We start from the raw sequence: 20,240 nt of genomic DNA, 5'->3' as shown, positions 1-20,240 counted from the left end.
GTTCTTTTTGTTTCTGCACACTTAGGTTTTAAACAAAGTGTTACTGATAAGTTAATTATAGATTTAATGTTTAACCACTTAACAGTTAATTGTATTTAGCAGACATACTGTATATATTTTTTTTCTATTTAAAGAAACATTTCATTTTTTTTCACAATTTTAGAAATGCAAGTATGACAGGATTTTTATGTTATGATGTCACACTTCCCAAATTGAGATACTTTCCAAAGAAATTTGGTAGCATTTTATGCTTTCCTGAATTAAGATAAATTGTTTTGCTATAATGAAACAAAGGATATCTTATCCTTTCATATTCTGTACATTTTTAAAAGCCAGAGATACTAGTAGTTGTTTTACACAGCCCTTTCCATAGTCAGGTTCACTTTGAATTTAAGATGGCAACAGTGCACATAATGGGATACCTCATCATAAATTCTGTATATAGACATAATATGGATGATGTTTAACATAAATATATTTACTATTCATACAGTTTTCATGTAAAATTTATTACATTTAGTATTATTTCAAGTCTGTTTTACTTGTCAAGTTGTACTTTTAACTGATTTGTTTTGTATTGTCACACAACCTTTTCCCTTACTTTTTTTCATTTTTTCCACCTCTCATTATCCATTTAAATGTAGTTAAATGTATATATTAGAAGCATAGAAGTATATTCAGTTCTCATTTCCAAAACTTACTATTTACCAGTATTTCAAAATCTAAATGCTGCACATAACATAAGAAAAGTGTCCCATTTTGTGTAGGCCCTACTCTCCTTATATTAGGCCCTTGTGATGTGCTTTTGCCTAATGTTTTTAACGTTTCGTTTTTGCCTCTTATATATAGTCAAGAAGCAGTTTTCTTAAGAAGTACCCAATATGTAGATAAATTGTTCAAATTATTAAAAGCAAAGGACTATTCAGTTTTCATTTTTAAAAATTTTATTCACTTACAAATATTTCCAATATTATAAATGCTACGTCGAAGACATGAAAAGTGTCCCATTTTAGATCCGGTGACGTTCACAAAAATACGTTGGACAAATCTCGTTGATGGTAATGGAGCCAAACGGTGCATTTAAGAGTTTTCTAGTAATCTGCTGCAGTTAAAACAGTTTGAGTCGTGTAAATTAACAGAAAATTAAGTGCATCTATTCATTAAAAGGCACAGGTATTGCCGAATCTTTGCTAAGAACACTGGCAGTGCGAAACCGAGGCTGATATAACAATCATCATCATCGACGACCCATTTTGTGTTTTTCGGTAAGAATAGAACAACAAATTAGATTACTCTACATTGGAAGACGACAGAAACACCAGTTAAAAATATACCAAGAAAGAACTCATTTTTAATATTCATACACACACTTTGCCAAAAATTACGCAAAATGAACAATTCAGTGTATATATTCATTGAAGTTGGTTTTGAAAAAACAATAATGCAGGAAGACAGTACTTGTGATGTAAAATAGCAACTGTGCGCGGACGCAACATATTAATTTTCAATAAATAAGATTAACATACTTGCTGTTTATAATGCATATACGAATGTTATTTTTGGATACAGTGGCAAATATAACCGTTAATTATGACAACAAACACAGAGGAAGTCGAATTCGCCGCCATTGAAAACTTTTTCATGTTACGTCAAGGGGTGCTTTCGGTCAGGTTCGAGCAAATGCTATAAATACACAGACAGCACTATCAATCATCACATTTGATATTACATCAAATAAGAAAATGGCGCGTAGTCCGAAGAAACGTTCAAGGTCTAGAAGTAGGAGCAGAAGTGCCTCCCCATCTAAAAAGATGAGTCCAAAGAAGAAGGCGACAAAGAAATCTGCCCCAAGCCCGAGAAGGCCACGTACAAGGTCAAGGAGCAGAAGTGCCTCGCCAGGGAAAAAAGCGGCAGGGAATAGTGTATTTGTTCCTAGAAGGCCACGTACAAGGTCAAGGAGCAGAAGTGCCTCGCCAGGGAAAAAAGCGGCAGGGAATAGTGTATTCGTTCCAAGAAGGCCACGTACGAGGTCGAGGAGCAGGAGCAGGAGTGTCTCTCCAGGAAAGAAGGCTAAGAAGAGTCCAAAGAAAAAGGTAGCGAAGAAGCGTGCCTCAAGCCCTAAAAAGAATGTGTCAAAGGGAGGAGCTAAAAAACCAACAACTTTATCGATGGTTGTCGCAGCTATCACAGCTATGAAGGACAGAAAGGGATCGTCCGTCCAAGCCATCAGGAAATATGTTATGGCAAACTTCAGCAAATTTCTTACTGCCAGTAGAGTTACGTCCTCCGTAAGGATTGCTTTGGTGCGTGGACTGAAGACCGGAGCTCTGGTGAGACCTAAAGGATCTACTGCCACTGGAGCGACCGGACGGTTCAAGGTTGGAAAAGCAAAGCCCAAGAAGGCAAAGAAACCAAAGAAACCAAAGAAAGCAAAGAAGGCAAAGAAACCGAAAAAGGCTAAGAAGCCAAAGAAGGCGAAGAAAGCTACAAAAGCCAAGAAGCCGAAGAAAGCTAAAAAATCTCCCAAAAAGGCAAAGAAAGCTGCGAAGCCGAAGAAAGCTTCAAAGCCAAAGAAGTCTCCTAAGAAGAAAAAGGCTGCTAAACCAAAAAAGGCTGCTCCTAAGAAAGCTGCTGCAAAGAAATCTAAGAAGTAGGATTTCTTATCCTATATAATCTCAACAAAGGCCCTTTTCAGGGCCACCCAACGTTACTCGAAATGCTCCATTACATTCGAAATACGCAGTTGTCTAATGATGTCAGAATGTTTATTTCCCAAGATTCTTTGAGATTGTTGTATCTACGAGTAATAAACATAAATGCATTTTTAATATTTCTGATGAATGATTTTTATTCTTCTGATGTCCATATGAAAACCTAACGTCTTTCCCAATACGTAGGTGCCTATAATAAACCTTGGCTTACAAGTCCAATTCACAAATCATTTTTTAATGACATGGACACGCTTGGTTTAAGTTCTGCTCTTTATAGGTGCATCTGGGCGTGAAGACCTACCGGTGATCTGGATTAAAATTAAATCTCAAATCCTTATCTATATGTGGGTATTATACAAATAAAATGCTGGATATAAGTTTGTGTTGGTATGGAGCGATACTGTTTTGCTGACTTTGAAACAACAAATTGGTAAGTAGATCTGTATATTATTGTTTTGATAGTATCAAATCGACAAAGGGTACCCCAATATTCTCCTTACATAAACGTATTGATTTTACGTATATAGACGTACTCTCCATTTGTTGTGATTAGTAATATCTAAAGAAAACTTGTTCCCAGTCAAGTTATAGGAGATCACCACCACGCTTTGATTGTCGAAGTATTTTATAATGGGTAAAACAAGTATCTAAATCGATGGTTAATGACGGGGTTCATTCACGTGATGCTGTAGTGAACACGTGTTCAGATCGGAGGTGATATTTCTAGTTATTCTGAACTTTTCCGGGATGTTTTTCTTCAGATTTTAAGATAAACTTGCAGAATGTTTGTCGTCAGTTGTTCCAATAAGTGACTTATTTCGGATCTTACATTCTCCATCTATTCTTAGCGCACATTTTGTTTCTCTCAAACATGACATAACCTTCAGTTGAAATATGTCATTACTTGGTTGAAGTAGAGAACAGTGGCTCCGAGTGAGAGCAGGAAACAGGTAAACCTACAGGTACACGTCCTACAGGTATGCGAGAATCTTATAACACATGTGACATCAGGTCTTTTGACTCTTCTCCTTATATTTCATTGTTTATTGCATACAGCTCATTGATACAACTTTTGAATTCGACTTAATAAGAAGAATTTTTTAGGTCATTCCATTAATTTTCTGTGAAATAATTATCTCATAATTTGGTTGCATAGTAAATAAATTTCCTAAATTACAAATTTCTTTTGTGTTAAAAGATGATAAAAAGTTAACTGATTTAAAGACAGAAGTAAGGCTTGTTATATAGAGGTTCTACAACAAGTGGCAGTTGATTATCATCGTTATCTAACTCGAGTTAGTTAATTTTCACGTATCGTGTCTTTTCTAAATTTGAAAATTAACTAACGAGTTGTAGAACTTCTTTCTACCATAACCTTTTAGCGTAAAAAATATATATTGTGTACAACATTGTTTCGCTCACATTGACACTTTCGCGTAAGAATACATCTAGGTTGTCTGATTGGTTCATTAATATGCGAAAAGGGACAAAATCGCTATTTTTGAAGCAAAATACTCATTTATTCAGTTATCTTGTTTGGACACATTCCGTAACATTAGTTCATTGAAACACGTTACAAAACTACACAAATTATTAATCTTTAACAAAAAATAATTTGAAACTAGATTTTATTGCGGATAAGAGTAGTGCTTCCTCGCGGGAAATTGTAAATGTAGACACGATTAAGATGGCGTGTAATTTCGAGATCTTCTAATCACTTTCATCAGAACTGTACATCACCATGGGCCGTTTTCGAGAAAAAGATTTATTATTGTGAATGTTGATGTTTATTGTGCCTCCATACACTGGACCACCGGTGACAGAATGAAATGGCTGGTTGCACTTAGGCCTACACCCGTTTCAGACGTCACTGACACTGGAGGAGCACTTTCTCTTTCAGGCCTAGGCCTATTTTGCTAATTGGAAAGTACAGCTGAAATGGTCTTCTGTTGGTCAGTATCCAGGGTACTGTAACTGTTTATACTCTGGACGTTTCTGTGGCCAGATATCTGTAAGAGGACAGTTGTTTACTTTACACGTGTTCACTAAAAAAACAGCTGTTTTTTTCCGAGTGTATGTTTATTATGAAATAAATTTCAATTTCTTCGACATGGATTTATAGTGTTTGAGATTATAATTTTCGTTATGGAGGTAAGTGTTTATATTTTCATTATTTGTAACATCCTACACTAGCCTACCTGCATAATTTGGGTAGGTGGTAATCCAGAGTCATTCAGCTTTTGAACTAAATATTTCCTAGCACTGGTTTGTCAAGACATTTTTTGGCAGACTGATCGGATCCACAGTTAGATTCAGACAGACCTAAAATAAAGAAGTTCCATGGCTACTGTATATTTTTCTTCGGAAGAAATCGATTATTAATCGCCCATCTCCATTATTATGCCTCTTTTATAAAAAAAAAAAAAAAAAAACACATTTTTTTTACATTATAATTTCATTTTCATACTTTATGGATCTAATTACACTGAGATCAACACCATTCTGCTGTATTTTCCACATAATTTATTTTTTAGATAATGTGATTATTGTTATCAATCACCGATCTTGACCGCCGGCAAGAGTGACAGATCGTCACTGTCACTGTCAGCCATATTGATGATGGACAGCAGACGATGAAAACAATCGCACGTGGCGAAAGTAGTTCGGGGTCAGAGATCATGGTTGGGTCCAATGTCAATGCCTCGTCCAATAAATTTGGCTGTCACCAATAATACACGTGTGTATCATTCGTATGAAAAAACAATGGTATGGTGTTTGATTAATAGTCTGGGCGTGAGATAACATACGCAGGTTATGGTAGAAATTTAGATCACAGATCATTATGCAAAAGGGCATGTTAGATAAAATGACACTCGTCCTCAATATTATGACATACAGAGTGAGTACGAAGTTGGCCAGGAATATTCCTTTGTCTGCCCGATTCGATAAGAAGACAACGCGAAGATTAACGTATTTTTACAACAGCATTTTTTATAAAAAGGAAGAGGCTTAGAAAGATAAGTTTGCAATGCTAAATGATCTACCACGTGCTTGTAAATTACGCATTTAGATGAAACAAAAACGTTTTACACTCTCGCTTGAAACTGTCCATCAGGCGTTGATTTACAATGTTTAAAAAATATCAACATTTTCGACGTGTTGGGAAACCTAAAAAATCCATCATACCTAATGCGCCAAATTCGCGTTTAAATTTCGCAATTCAGTTTTTTACGATTCGGGTTACCCTCACATTCGCTGAACATGTACCTGGGGTACTTGTAACATCCTATTAAAATGCATTTATTAGCTTACACCAATACTTTAATATTCTTGATTTACACAAAAAAGACCACGGGACGCTCCCAAGTTCAAAGTATACAGTAGCATTAGGTGCCGACCGTTTGACTCCAGGAATATATTTACAAAAGTCTTGTTGAATCGTCTCAAAGTCGAGGTCAAAATTGAATCCCCAAATTTCACTACTGTAACTAGCAACACTTCCTACATACGTGTCTTAATAGACTTAATAATGCAGAGAAATTCAAGCATGTGGGTACACAAGTCTGTTTCAATGAGAATAATGCTTTCCTACATTGCGATGCTAACTGTATTTTCCGATGCATTAAAAGTTACCGTTAAAGTGTAGCAGCAAGCCAAGGTAACAAAACATATCTACTTTTTCTAGCATTTGACTATTTAAGTACCATTTTTCATCCTGTGATAATCTTCCTGTCTGGCGGAAAACCATAATTTTGGTTTTAGATACATTAACAGCCAGATACCACTATTCTGTGTAGTTACGAAGTTTGTCCAGAATTGACAGTAAACCCTGTATACTTCCAGAAAATAAAACCATGTCATCTGCGTATAATAATAAAAATAGCAACACATTTTGTCATTCAGGCGGCTGTATACCGGCCTGTAAGAATTCATATTCACAATCGTTAACAAATAAGCTAAACGGGATCGGGGATAGTATCTCTCCTTGTGAAATCTTGGCCTTGTTTTAAAAAAAGTCAGACATTTTCCCTCCAACGAGGGCACAGGATTTGATGTTACTCTACAATGATTTTACCACCGACATAATTTTACCACGAACACCTCTGAGCTTATCTATCTTATACCATATTTTACATTTGTCAATAGTGTCGAACGTTTTTTGGTAAAAAAAAAAAAAAACCTGTAATATGCTAATTGATTACATATCCCCGAGGTGTCTGTACAAACGAACTTTCCCCATTAGTAATCACATCGTTATCCTCTGTACTATTAGATGGTTACTCAAAGGCTATTTACCCTATATGTTTGCTGACTCGTCTAGACGCGATCACGCAATTTGCATGAGAGCAAGCTGGGTCATTGGAGTACACGTGATTTGTATAAGTGATTGGACATTGTAATGTGAGGTTCACCTTTTTTGTTATCAGTTTAAGGTAACACATGTACTACAGATTACAACTTTGTCTGTGTCATATACATTGATTCAGATATGTAGTATAGTAACCCTGGAGTAACAAGCCCAACCAAGGAAATAAACTTCGAACTTATGAACTTTTTAAATCAGATAACCTTCCCGACTTCTACGTTACGTCATACATTCCACATCATTACAGAAACCATTTATCCCAACTACAACTCGGATGTCTGTCTATCTCTTATGATAGAGACTGAGAGATATGTAAATTTACACGAGAACCAGAGACTGTCCTTTTTGTAAAAATTTGATAGAAAATGAAATACATGTTCTATGTGAATGCCCTATGTGTAACAATGTCCGAACTTCACTCTTTGAAAAAGCATGTACGTTATGCATGGAATTTTACACTTTTAGTAATACAGATAATTTTTTGTGTATTTTACAATCTGAAGAAACTTGATATTCATCTCATGATCAGGCGTAGACGTTCTTCATTACAATGTAATTTTAACAGATAAATGTATAACATATACGTCTTTTATTTTGATAACCGTAAATTTTTAACAGTGTCTCGTAAGCGGAATCCGACTGGCCATCGTTATGTTTGGCAATATTTTAATGTGTTTTATTGTAAACTTCGATATGTGACATATATTAAAATATTGTATTGTATTTTGTTGCATTATATTGTATTGAGTTGTTTTGCGTTGAATTGTATTGCAGTGTAGTGTTGTGTTATATTGTGTTGTAGTGTTGTGTTGCGTTGTGTTGTATTGTTTTGTGTTGTATTGTATTGTGTTGTGTTGTGTTGTGTTGTATTGTATTGTATTGTTTTGTGTTGTAGTGTTGTGATGTATTGTGTTGTAATGTGTATTGTGTTGTATTGTTTTGTGTTGTAGTGTTGTGTTGTGTTGAATTGTATTGTATTGTAGTGTTGTGTTATATTGTGTTGTAGTGTTGTGTTGCGTTGTGTTGAATTGTTTTGTGTTGTATTGTATTGTGTTGTATTGTTTTGTGTCGTAGTGTTGTGATGTATTGTGTATTGTATTGTGTTGTAATGTGTATTGTGTTGTATTGTTTTGTGTTGTAGTGTTGTGTTGTGTTGAATTGTATTGTATTGTAGTGTTGTGTTATTGTGTTGTATTGTGTTGTATTTTAATCTTAGAAGGTAAGAAAATCACTTAGTTAATCATAAATGTGCAATGCTTTTATTAAGAGAGTGTACACGCACGTACGCGACATAATGGTATACATACATACACATACACATTTACTTAATATGTGCAATGGGTCGTTATAAAAAATACTTCAGTCACCTGGTCAGTTTTTGGTCTGTATTGTCAAATCTGTCATGAATTCTAATTGTATTAACTACTTGTATAGACAATATCTATCTTATCTATTACTAACGCCGTAAATCTTAATGCAAATTTTGAACTATATTTCAATGAAGAACGTCTTAATTTTCGTGAAAGTCATGGACGTTTGGGAGTAGTTCTCATCGCAGAAGGTGAATGGGGAGATTATATAGCACTTATTCATGCTTATGTCATGAAGAAAGTTAATGTTCCGAGGAGTGTAAAGTACATGTTGAAAAGAGAAACAATGTTGAAAATATATACGTCTTTTATCGTGCCGATTTTTGATTACTGCAGTGAATTATGGGACGGATGTGCAGTTACTGAAAGTGAAAGTTTAGAAAAATGCCAACGAGAGACAGATCGCATCATCACCGGTCTCTCATCCTCTGCTCCTGATGACTCTCTTTATTTCGAAACAGGATTAGAAAAACTTTCTGAGGGAAGAAAACGAAGGAAACTTCAATTACTGTATAAAATGAGAAACAATCTTACTCCATATTTTCTCAAGGAAATTCTTCCTTACACAATTAACCAAGATGTCAGATATCCCTTAAGCAATGCTAACGATTTCATCTTAACAAATTTCAAACTTTCCTCTACTAGCTCATTCTCTCTTCCTTCTGCTTTTCGCCACGGTCCTTGAAATAATCTCGATGTTGCTGCTAGGTCGTCAACACCTTACAGCAAAATTAATAACTCCACCTCACGAAATCAAATAATATCTCCCATTTACTTTGAATATTGTGAACCCAAACAAAATATTATTAATACAACATTAATGTATAAGTGTAGTTCACTTAATTATGATCTATTTAGAGTTAACTTTTTAAAAATTTATTTATTTTACAACAATTGCGAAACAAGTTATGTCAACTTATACTAATCACTTCACATTGTTGATAACCCTGTGTCTGCGGATCTCCTTGTGAAAATGTTTTATCCTCATCGAATGTCCTTATTACCGACCACAGAGGTCAGGGTTGTTTCAAAGTTTGTATAAAGACCATGAACTTAACCTAGATTGCTTACTATCAGGTATCCCTGAATCAATTGACAAAACAAATTAATGTTTATGTTTTTCGAAGTGTGCACAGATTTATAAAGACCAGCGAAAGGTTTTATTCATAAAAATATCCTTGTGTGAAATTGCTCTCTCTCTCTCTCTCCCCCCCCCCCCCCCTCTCTCTCTCTCCCCTTCTCTCTCTCTTTCTCTCTCTCTCTTCTTGTTTTCAGCTCTATTAAGTTCACTAAACATATCACCCAGCAAAGCCAATATTTATGTATAGTTGAAATATGTATCACAGGAGAGGGCGTTAATAATGTAGTACTAATTTGTGTCCAATCCTACTGTCTTTTTCTTCGCCATAAAATGTGTTTAAACTAATATAGAATGCGCCAGGGTATCGAACAAGTAGGAAAATCTTATTTTACGTTTAAAAGTTTCACGCAGAATTGAATCAATAAATTAAGATGTATAGTATCTTCCTTTACGTCAAGCTCCTATTCTTAAACTAGTATAGTTCAACAAGATAATCTCCGATTGGTGTAGCATCGTGATATTGTCATAAAACTTACATATATGTATGGTTTGAGAATTTCCATTCCATATTCAAGTTGATGAAACGAGAAAGGAGAACCACGGACTTAAAGATACAGTATTAGAACGATGTATAAATTTGCATTTTTTTCTTCATATCTCTTTCTTGAATGCCGTAACAATGCAAATATGACGCCATGAAGTTATGACGTCATAAGCCCGTGTTCACATATTCTGAATTTTGTAAACTTCTTTCAAGTTCAAATAAATAATCTGGTATGCTCACTATTATGAACATTACACAGAGGCGTCAGAGAGATTGAGGAATGTTGACGATCGTTTATTTATTTATCTATTTATTTATTTATTTACTTAGAAGATGGAATAGACATAACCATTTGCAGTTTGTGTGTGTAGACCGGGTGTTTTTATTGTCGCTAGCTGTACCTGTATATCTATTATCCATGGGCATTTATTGTATATCCTTAGGATATCTCATGTATAATCATTGTACTTCAGAACACATTTTACCGTCTAATGAGCAAACTTTACCACGTGGCGGATATTTTATGCCGCCCTTCGCAACAAACTTTAGAATGTGACGGCCAATAGACCAAAGGCCAATATGAACTGACAGTCTGCGGAAAGAAGGAGTACGACTGGTTATTTCCAAAACGGTAACTTAGGTCTTTCTGTTGGCAAATGATACTTGCTTTCAAATACACAAACGGTACTAGGGACATATAATAACAGTTTTTGAAATGTGTGGAGGAATGTCTTAGGCTAGTAGTTTTAATAGTGTATCTCGTCTCGTTCGTTTGAGCTATCAGCTACACTATCACAGTTAAATCGAACTGTTTGTCATGCATCTACCCCATTCTAGTCTTGTATTTTTTCGATCAATGAAGAGCATTACATTTCCGTTTGATTGTTATGACGGACTTTGATCGTTATTTTTGCAAATTTAAATATAGAATTTCTGGCCTCGTTTTCAAAACGAAACAAGACGCATTGACTAACTTTCATTTATGCCAACATAATCTCTTAGCGTAACCCAATTCAAGATTGTTCTGGTTCAACAGATTTGTACACTTATCAAGGTACGATTAGTATATGCGTGCTACTTCAACTTAGGAAGAAACAGCATGCTGAGTGCGGAAATATTATACAGAGCACATTCCATCCGTTGGATCATGTTCATCTGTGGAACCAAAGGAGCCGCACCTTTTCCATTCTGACTGTTAATTAAGTCGCAGTCCCTTATTGGCGACTACATGTCCTACTGATTTGTAACAATTTCTTACAGATGGCATTGAAGGGTATTCGAGTGGTGGAGTTGGCAGGACTAGCCCCAGCCCCGTTCTGTGCCATGATATTAGCTGACTTTGGGGCTAAGGTTGTTCGAGTTGACAGGGTAAGTGAATTATACTCTATACTTTTCAACAAATAACAGTGCAATATCAGTGTTTTCAGTGTCCAAATTTATATGCTCCATGCCCAAGTGTGATTGTTTAATTAAGTCCTAAAAAATCACAAAAAATAATTTATTAATTGATGAAATAGTCTCTTTAAGATTTGTTCATCAATTTCAAAATACCTGACTGCAAAAGGTCATTTTTAGGCATAACAATTTAATGGATTTTAATGAAACTTTTACCAGAGTTTTATTGGAGAAGGGGAATCAAGATTCAGGTAATGCTGATAAAATGGCATCCTTACTTCCTCAATAAACTGAGTTATAGTGCCAAGAGCAGGAAAATATTTGAAGTTTTAGGAACAAGAATATACTTGGGTGTTGAACTCTTGAATTAATTTTTCATAAAATAGGTGAAGTCACAGATGGGCACAGACAGACTAGGGAGAGGAAAACGATCTGTGGCTGTGGACCTGAAGAAGAAGGAAGGAGTTGAGGTAGTGAGGAAGATGTGTTCCAAGGCAGATGTGGTTATAGAGCCATTCAGGACAGGTATGGTTATAGAGCCATTCAGGACAGATATGGTTATAGAGTCATTCAGGTCAGGTATGGTTGTAGAGTCATTCAGGACAGGTATGGTTAAAGAGTCATTCAGGTCAGGTATGACTTTAGAGGTGTTCAGGACTGGTATGGTTATAGAGTCATTCAGGACAGGTATGGTTAAAGAGTCATTCAGGTCAGGTATGGTTAAAGAGCCATTCAGGACAGGTATGGTTATAGAGCCATTCAGGACAGATATGGTTAAAGAGTCATTCAGGACAAGTATGGTTAAAGAGTCATTCATGACAGGTATGTTTATAGAACTGTTCAGGACAGGTACGACTTTAGAGGTGTTCAGGACAGGTATGGTTGTAGAGTCATTCAGGACAGGTATGGTTATAGAATCATTTAGGTCAGGTATGGTTATAGAATCATTTAGGTCAGGTATGGTTAAAGAGTCCTTCAGGACAGGTATGACTATAGAACTGTTCAGGACAGGTATGATTATAGAACTGTTCAGGACAGGTATGACTATAGAACTGTTCAGGACAGGTATGACTATAGAACTGTTCAGGACAGGTATGACTATAGAACTGTTCAGGACAGGTATGATTATAGAACTGATGGCAGGTAGCCCCTTGTGATTTTATTCTAAAGAAATCTGTAGATCTATGGACTTTTGTCTGTTCCAAGTTTGAAGGGATTTACCATTTATTGAATGCTGTATTGCATTATGAGGTGATTTGTGCTGATAAATTTATATTATGATATGGCAATCTTTTGAATTGAAGGTGAAAATGGTGGTAAAGTGTCAAATGCCTTTGTTCTTGATCTGTCACATTTCTGTGAAGAGTAAAACTAAATGTATTCTCCACTAGGCGTAATGGAGAAACTAGGTCTGGGGCCAGACACACTCCTATCAGACAACCCGAGACTTGTGTATGCCAGATTGACAGGCTTCGGTCAACAAGGGCCCTGGTCAGCTAGAGCTGGACATGACATCAACTATATATCCTTGGCAGGTAGGCACTATTTACCTGGGTAAATATCTTACCCTGGTCAGTTAGAACACGAGTATTAAGATAAATCTTTATTTTCCAGGGGTACATCTGTTTGTGATGTTAATTCAGTAGGGTGGTACTATATAGCTAACACAAGCTCTGCACAATCAGAATGCACAAAGACAAACATGATCTGTTTTTGTATGATACTTACCTGTTTTTAGGTCATCTGACCCGAAGGGTCCGATGACCTATAGTCATCATGCTTCGTCCGTCGTCGTCCGCCGTGCGCCGTGCGCCGTCCGTAAACTTTTCATTCAAACGACTTCTTCTCAAATACTAGAAGGTCTAGGGGGCTAATACTTGGCACAGAGGATACTGGCATGGAGCTCTACCAAGTTTGTTCAAATGAATGACCTTGACCCACTTTAAAGGTCACAGGGGTCAAATATGTGAAAATCTTTAAACAACTTCTTCTCATTAACCAAAAGGCTCAGAGTGTAGATATTGGGCCTGTGACATGCTGGGATGAAGGACTACCAAGTTTGTTCAAATGAATGACCTTGACTCACTTTAAAGGTCACAGGGGTCAAATATGTTAAAATCTTTAAACAACTTCTTCTCAATAACCAAAAGGCTCAGATTGCTGATATTGTGCCTGTGGCATGCTGGGATGAAGGGCTATCAAGTTTGTTTAAATGAATGACCTTGAACAACTTTCAAGGTCACAGGGGTCAAATATGTCAAAATCTTTAAATAACTTCTTCTCAAATACTAGAAGGCCTAGGGGGCTAATACTTGGCCCATAGCATGCTGGCATGGAGCCCTACAAAGTTTGTTCAAATGAATGACCTTGGCCCACTTTCAAGGTCACAGGGGTCAAATATGTTAAAATATACAAAGGACTTCATCTCAATAAGCAAAAGTCTATGAGTGCCGATATTGGGTCTGTAGCATGCTGGGAGGAAAGGCTACCAAGTTTATTTAAATGAATGACCTTGAACAACTTTCAAGGTCGCAGGGGTCAAATATGTCAAAATCTTTAAATAACTTCTTCTCAAATACTAGAAGGCCTAGGGGGCTAATACTTGGCCCATAGCATGCTGGCATGGAGCCCTACAAAGTTTGTTCAAATGAATGACCTTGGCCCACTTTCAAGGTCACAGGGGTCAAATATGTTAAAATATACAAAGGACTTCATCTCAATAAGCAAAAGTCTATGAGTGCCGATATTAGGTCTGTAGCATGCTGGGAGGAAAGGCTACCAAGTTTATTCAAATGAATGACCTCAACCCACTTTCAAGGTCACAGGGGTCAAATATGTTAAAATATACAAACGACTTCTTCTCAACAAGCAAAAGTCCATGAGTGCTGATATTGGGCCTGTAAGATGCTTGGAGGAGAGGCTACCAAGTTTGTTCAAATGAATGACCTCAACCCACTTTCTAGGTTTGGCTTGCTTTTTGTCAGATGACCGTTAAGGCCCATGGGCCTCTTGTTTATGTTACTTACCTGTTTTTTATGTTACTTACCTGTTTGTATGTTACTTTCCTGTTTTGTATGTTACCTACCTGTTTTGTATGTTACATACTTGTTTTGTATGTTACGTACTTGTTTTGCATGTTACTTACCTGTTTTGTATGTTACCTACCTGTTTTGTATGTTACCTACTTGTTTTGTATGTTACTTACCTGTTTGTATATTACTTACCTGTTTTGTATATTACTTACTTGTATACTTGTTTTGCATGTTACTTACCTGTTTGTATGTTACCTACTTGTTTGTATGTTACCTACTTATTTTGCATGTTACTTACCTGTTTGTATGTTACTTACCTGACTGCTCTATGTTGTATTTTAAGGTATACTTGGTCAGTTAGGAAGGAAGGGAGAACGTCCATACCCTCCAATCAACTTAGTGGCAGACTTTGCTGGAGGTGGCCTCACTTGTGCTTTTGGGATTACAATGGCTTTGTTTGAAAGGTCATTATCTGGCAACGGTCAAGTGATCGATTCCAATATGGTGGAAGGCTCAGCATATGTTGGTATGTCAGACAGTGAAAGCACATGTACAACTGTAGAGGAATCACAATGAATATATCTCTTACATGTGAAGAATGCACTCAAATGAGATCATTATATCTGTGTTATGGAGTATAATGTGCGTTGTCAAGTAGTTCTTTGTGGGAAAAATAATCAAAAGATTTCTGTCAAAAACAGAGAAATAATGAAAGTATTGATGTAATCCTATCATTTCGCAGGATCTTGGCTGTGGAATTCAAGGGCTATGCCGATCTGGGGTAAGGAAAGAGGAGACAATGTGTTGGATGGGGGATCAGCCTTCTACGACACTTACGAAACGAAAGATGGAAAATTTGTTGGTGTTGGTGCTCTGGAGCCACAGTTTTTTAATGATTTAGTAAAAGGTTGGTAAGTCCTTAAAAATCATGCATATAAATATGGTGTATTTATGTGTCCGCAGATACCATTAATAATGTAGGATATCCTGGATGTTTTGAGCAACTTTTTGTCTGTGGTCTATCCATTTGTTTGTACCTTTCCTCCATGATTGATCAACCTGCACATACAATATGTTCAAAATCTATCCATCTGTCCATACCTCATGTCCATGGTCTATCCATCTGTCCATACCTCTTGTCCATGGTCTATCCATCTGTCCATACCTCTTGTCTATGGTCTATCCATCTGTCCATACCTCTTGTCTATGGTCTATCCATCTGTCCATACCTCTTGTCTATGGTCTATCCATCTGTCCATACCTCTTGTCCATGGTCTATCCATCTGTCCATACCTTTTGTCCATGGTCTATCCATCTGTCCATACCTCTTGTCTATGGTCTATCCATCTGTCCATACCTCTTGTCCATGGTCTATCCATCTGTCCATACCTCTTGTCCATGGTCTCTCCATCTATCCATACCTCTTGTCCATGGTCTCTCCATCTGTTCATACCTCTTGTCCATGGTCTATCCATCTATCCATACCTCTTGTCCATGGTCTCTCCATCTATCCATACCTCTTGTCCATGGTCTCTCCATCTGTTCATACCTCTTGTCCATGGTCTATCCATCTATCCATACCTCTTGTCCATGGTCTCTCCATCTGTCCATACCTCTTGTCTATGGTCTATCCATCTGTTCATACCTCTTGTCCATGGTCTCTCCATCTATCCATACCTCTTGTCCATGCTCTCTCAATCTATCCATACCTCTTGTCTATGGTCTATCCATCTGTTCATACCTCTTGTCTATGGTCTCTCCATCTGTCCATACCTCTTGTCCATGGTCTATCCATCTGTCCATACCTCTTGTCTATGGTCTATCCATCTGTCCATACCCCTTCTCATGGTCTATCCATATTTCCATTCTTGTTATTGCACTTTATCAATACTTCCAAGTTATTCTGTTAGTTTTGATTTGTCCCATTTGTTTGCCAGGATGAAGGGCAAATTGACCCGAAGATGGCTATCTAGGAATCAGAATCAAATTATGTTATTATTCAGGTCCAAATAACACAACTTGACTTTTTGCATTCACTAAACAATGACTGCCGTAGGTTTGTTTCATTGTCAGGGGTTGTCATTACTATTTCTTGGAAAGTATTATTTTTGTACACATGCCCCCCATTAGCGCTTTATTGTGTCACATAAATTTTGTTTGCAAATAAATAAAATCATAGGAGCCATCTTGGATTTCAGTGTAAAAGTTAGATATTTTTCTGAGATAATATTTTATTATGATATTCATCAGTGAAGCTGATTTAGATCGCAGATTAAGTTTGTCAGACTTGACTTTGCCACATCAAGAGTGACATACTCTTGTGTTATTGATTGTTGATACTTTCTTGTGTGAAGCAAAGTTGAGCAGAATCAACAGAGAAAGTGATTGTTGTATGATTAGAGTCAACAGGTCAATAGTTTTAATCATTTTATTCCTCAACTGCCTTTTTTTTCTGAAAATTTGACATGAAACAAATCGTATTTGGAGTCTCAAGACTGAAAATTGAGGTCACCATTTCAAAGGTCAAGATTTGATTTATTTCTTGCTTGGATAATATATTATCAATGAATGATAAATTATTACGAAATATAGATAATTAGGTTTCTGAACTAAGGTAAGAATTTCTAGATCAAAGGTCAATGTCAGATAATTTTTTCCTGTTCAGTATTTTGCTTTGACTTTTAGTTGTAATCAAAGGGCTAAATGATTTGAATAAGCTTGAATATAACACTGCAATGATGTTAAGATTGACATATGGTATTGACAGATTACTAATTCATGAACTTGTGGTTTGTCTGTGTACAGGACTTGGACTGAGTGATGAAGTTTCGCAGTTTGATGACCCAGTTGAAATGCGGCAGAAATTCAAGGAAAAATTCCTAACAAAGACACGTGATGAATGGGATGTTGCGTTTGAGGGTCTAGATGCATGCTACAGTCCTGTGCTAGACTACGATGAGGCACCCTCACACCCACACAACGTGTATAACAAAAGCTTCCTGAAGGATGCCAAGGGACGATATTCCCCAGCACCTGCTCCTAGACTGTCCAGGACTCCAGGTGTCGACCAAGTTTATCCTACTCCGAGGATAGGGGAACATACGTCAGAAGTGTTAAAAGAAATTGGTTACTCACCGAGTGATATTAGTAGATTTATCAGTGAGGGAGTAGTAGAGAATGCAGGGTCGTCAAAATTATAGTGTAGCTATTGATTTACCAATGCTCAGTTTAACTATTATCTAATGTTTGATTTATTACCATCAAATGTAGCTATTTGTGACCATTTATCTTTGATAATTTCATTATTTATTGTCATTTAAATTTGTTGACTAAGTCCAATTTAATTGTCCATTACTGCTATCTCACTTTAAATGAGTGTATGTAGCACTGACGAAGGTCTCAATGCAGTAAAAGCTTTTATCAATCATTACTGAAAATTTCCCGATAATAGCAATCACTAGGTGTGAAACTTTTTGTCAAAAATATTCTGACAGAAAGTGATGTAAGATATATAGAATGTGTGTGTACATTTATGATTCATGTAAGGCTGGATATGGCCCTTAAAACACGAATAAATTGTTATATTTTTTATCAAGCGCTGGTAACAACCTGGTATTTGTAAACAGATCCCATCACCTAAACAACTTTAATGAGCTGTGATAGGCTAGGGTACCATGATAGTTTTAAATGTGACCCATTAAATGGACACTTGTACAGCCAAAACTGCATCGTTAATAATGTCCTTCAAAGTGTTGATAATTAAGAGGCAGCAAAAGGACTGTATATTGTATACAATATGACTTACATATGATTGATTGTTATATGAAATGAAGTAAAATTCATGAATAAATTTAATTTAATTTATGTGATGCATTATGCAAAATTCTTGTTTAAATATTTTAAGGACATCTGACCCGAAGGGTCATGATGATCTATAGCCATTGTGCTTTGTCTGTTGTTGTCCGCCGTGTGTAAACTTTTTACATCTTAAACTTCTAAAGTTCCTACTGTGGGATTGAGATCAAACTTGTGTTAAATGATCCTGAGATGGTCCTGACGAAGTGTTGTTATTTTGCTGTCTGTCTGAAATCCAAGATGGACACCACCTTCAGAAACATACCTTAAACTTCTCCAGGTCTACTGGTGCCATTGAGCTAAAAATTGGTTGGAATGTTAAGAACAGGTAGCCAAGAAAGTGTTGTTATTTTTCAAAACTGGCTGTCAGGGAGGCCATTTTGTAACACGATAGCACAATCCTAGTTTTCTGGTGCAACTATTTCAAACTTCTGCTCAAGTTGCACCAGTGGGATTTAGCTCCCAACTTGTCTGAAATCATCTCGAAATGTTATTTTTCAGCCCGATCAAAACTTCAACAACAGTTGCCATTTTGTAACATGATTGTGCAACTACTTTTCATGAACAGAACCTACTATTTATGAGTTTCTGATATTTACAATGAATGTTCATACCCACAAAGAACGTTTAAGTTGTTCGGAGATCTCCTCCCACAGTTATCCACCAATTAATTATGCATGACAAAAAAGTTGTATTTTTATGTATGCCAGTTTGATTCGACTTTATTTGGAGGAGATACTCCCCCTTAAGTTTTTAAAAGTCTTTACTTTATCAAGAGATCTCCTTGTCATCAACAATTTCTTTCAAACTTGATAGGCTTGATAACCAAGTCATGAAGATGTGTTTTCCTGAAGAGCAGCATGATTAGACTGTGTTTGGAAGAGTTACTTACCATTGTCTGGAGATCTCCTTTGTTAGTTTTTCTTCACACCTTTTAAACTTAACATGAAATCACATTTTCCATTATGACATTGTGTTTTTACAATTTCAGGAAGAGTTATTGCCCTTGGGTATTTAGGTCATCTTGACCATTACCTATAGCAACTGGCTTCATCTGTTGTCATGCACCATCTGTCATGCATTAATGCTTTCTTTTAACCCCTACTCCTCTTTAAGGCCTTGGTGGATTCAACCAAATTTGGTCCGATATATCATTAGGTGAGAGCAATCCTTTATTAAATTCAAAATTTCAGTTCCTTCTTAATGCCTGGGTAGATTTCAACCAAATTTGATCTGAAACATTGTTGCAGGCAGGTTATCATTTCTTAAATTCAAAAATTTGATTTGACACCTAGGGCCTTGGGGATGAGGCCCGAAATGGGAAAGTTAGTCAATATTTTGCCTCAAAAAGGCTAATCTTCCTTAATGTTTAAATGCTTTGCAATCAAATATTGTCTGAAACATCATTGAGGTCGGAGAATCATTTCTTAAATTCAGAAAGTTGATTTAATACCAAGGGACTTGAGGGCGGGGGCTCCAAATGGGAAAGTTAATCAATAGTTTTGCTTCAAAACGCTACTCTTCCCTAATGTTTAAATAGATTTAAACTAAATGTGGTCTGAAACATAATTGTGGGTATGCAAACAATCCTTAAATTTAGAAAGTTGATTCATCCCCTAGGAACTTGAAGTAGGGCCCCAAAAGAGGAAGTTTGACAATATTTTGCTTCAATCGCTACTCCTTAATGCTTGGGTAGATTTCAACTAAGTTTGATCTGAAACATTGTTGCAGGAGTGTTATCATTTCCGAAATTCAAAAAGATGATTTGACACCTAGGAACTTGGGGGCAGTCCCCAAATGGGAAAGTTAGTCAATATTTTGCTTCAAAATGGATAATCTTGCTTAATGCTTGAATGGATTTCATTCAAATTTTGTTGAAAACATCA

At 36.4% G+C, this 20,240-nt stretch overlaps 2 protein-coding genes across 2 annotated transcripts; both read left to right on the top strand.

Moving 5' to 3' along the window:
* The first annotated feature begins 1,742 nt into the window (after positions 1-1,742).
* LOC132550626 (sperm-specific protein PHI-2B/PHI-3-like) lies at positions 1,743-2,654 on the top strand. Its single transcript, XM_060214718.1, has one exon. The coding sequence runs from the start codon at positions 1,743-1,745 to the stop codon at positions 2,652-2,654; it is 912 nt and encodes a 303-aa protein (XP_060070701.1).
* An 8,002-nt stretch (positions 2,655-10,656) lies between these two features.
* LOC132550615 (alpha-methylacyl-CoA racemase-like) lies at positions 10,657-18,376 on the top strand. The gene is made up of 7 exons (XM_060214707.1): positions 10,657-10,703; positions 11,333-11,440; positions 11,854-11,992; positions 12,859-13,002; positions 14,843-15,025; positions 15,242-15,406; positions 17,305-18,376. Exons 2-7 carry the CDS (start codon positions 11,333-11,335, stop codon positions 17,697-17,699), a joined length of 1,134 nt encoding a protein of 377 aa, XP_060070690.1. The 5' UTR covers positions 10,657-10,703; the 3' UTR covers positions 17,700-18,376.
* The last annotated feature ends 1,864 nt before the right edge of the window (positions 18,377-20,240 follow it).

The sequence above is a fragment of the Ylistrum balloti genome, unplaced genomic scaffold (assembly GCF_031769215.1).
Source record: "Ylistrum balloti isolate Yb309-2 unplaced genomic scaffold, AGI_CSIRO_Ybal_v1 Utg370136, whole genome shotgun sequence".
Taxonomy (NCBI): domain Eukaryota; kingdom Metazoa; phylum Mollusca; class Bivalvia; order Pectinida; family Pectinidae; genus Ylistrum; species Ylistrum balloti.
The sequence above is the reverse complement of the archived record's forward strand: the minus strand, read 5'-3'. Positions and strand labels throughout refer to the sequence as shown.

Bases quoted from the DNA above. Each gene is read 5' to 3' on its own strand.
- LOC132550626 (XM_060214718.1), top strand. From the start codon at position 1,743: ATGGCGCGTAGTCCGAAGAAACGTTCAAGGTCTAGAAGTAGGAGCAGA.
- LOC132550615 (XM_060214707.1), top strand. From the start codon at position 11,333: ATGGCATTGAAGGGTATTCGAGTGGTGGAGTTGGCAGGACTAGCCCCA. The intron at 13,003-14,842 runs GTAGGCACTATT...TTGTATTTTAAG, and splicing joins CAACTATATATCCTTGGCAG to GTATACTTGGTCAGTTAGGA. The intron at 15,026-15,241 runs GTATGTCAGACA...ATCATTTCGCAG, and splicing joins GGAAGGCTCAGCATATGTTG to GATCTTGGCTGTGGAATTCA.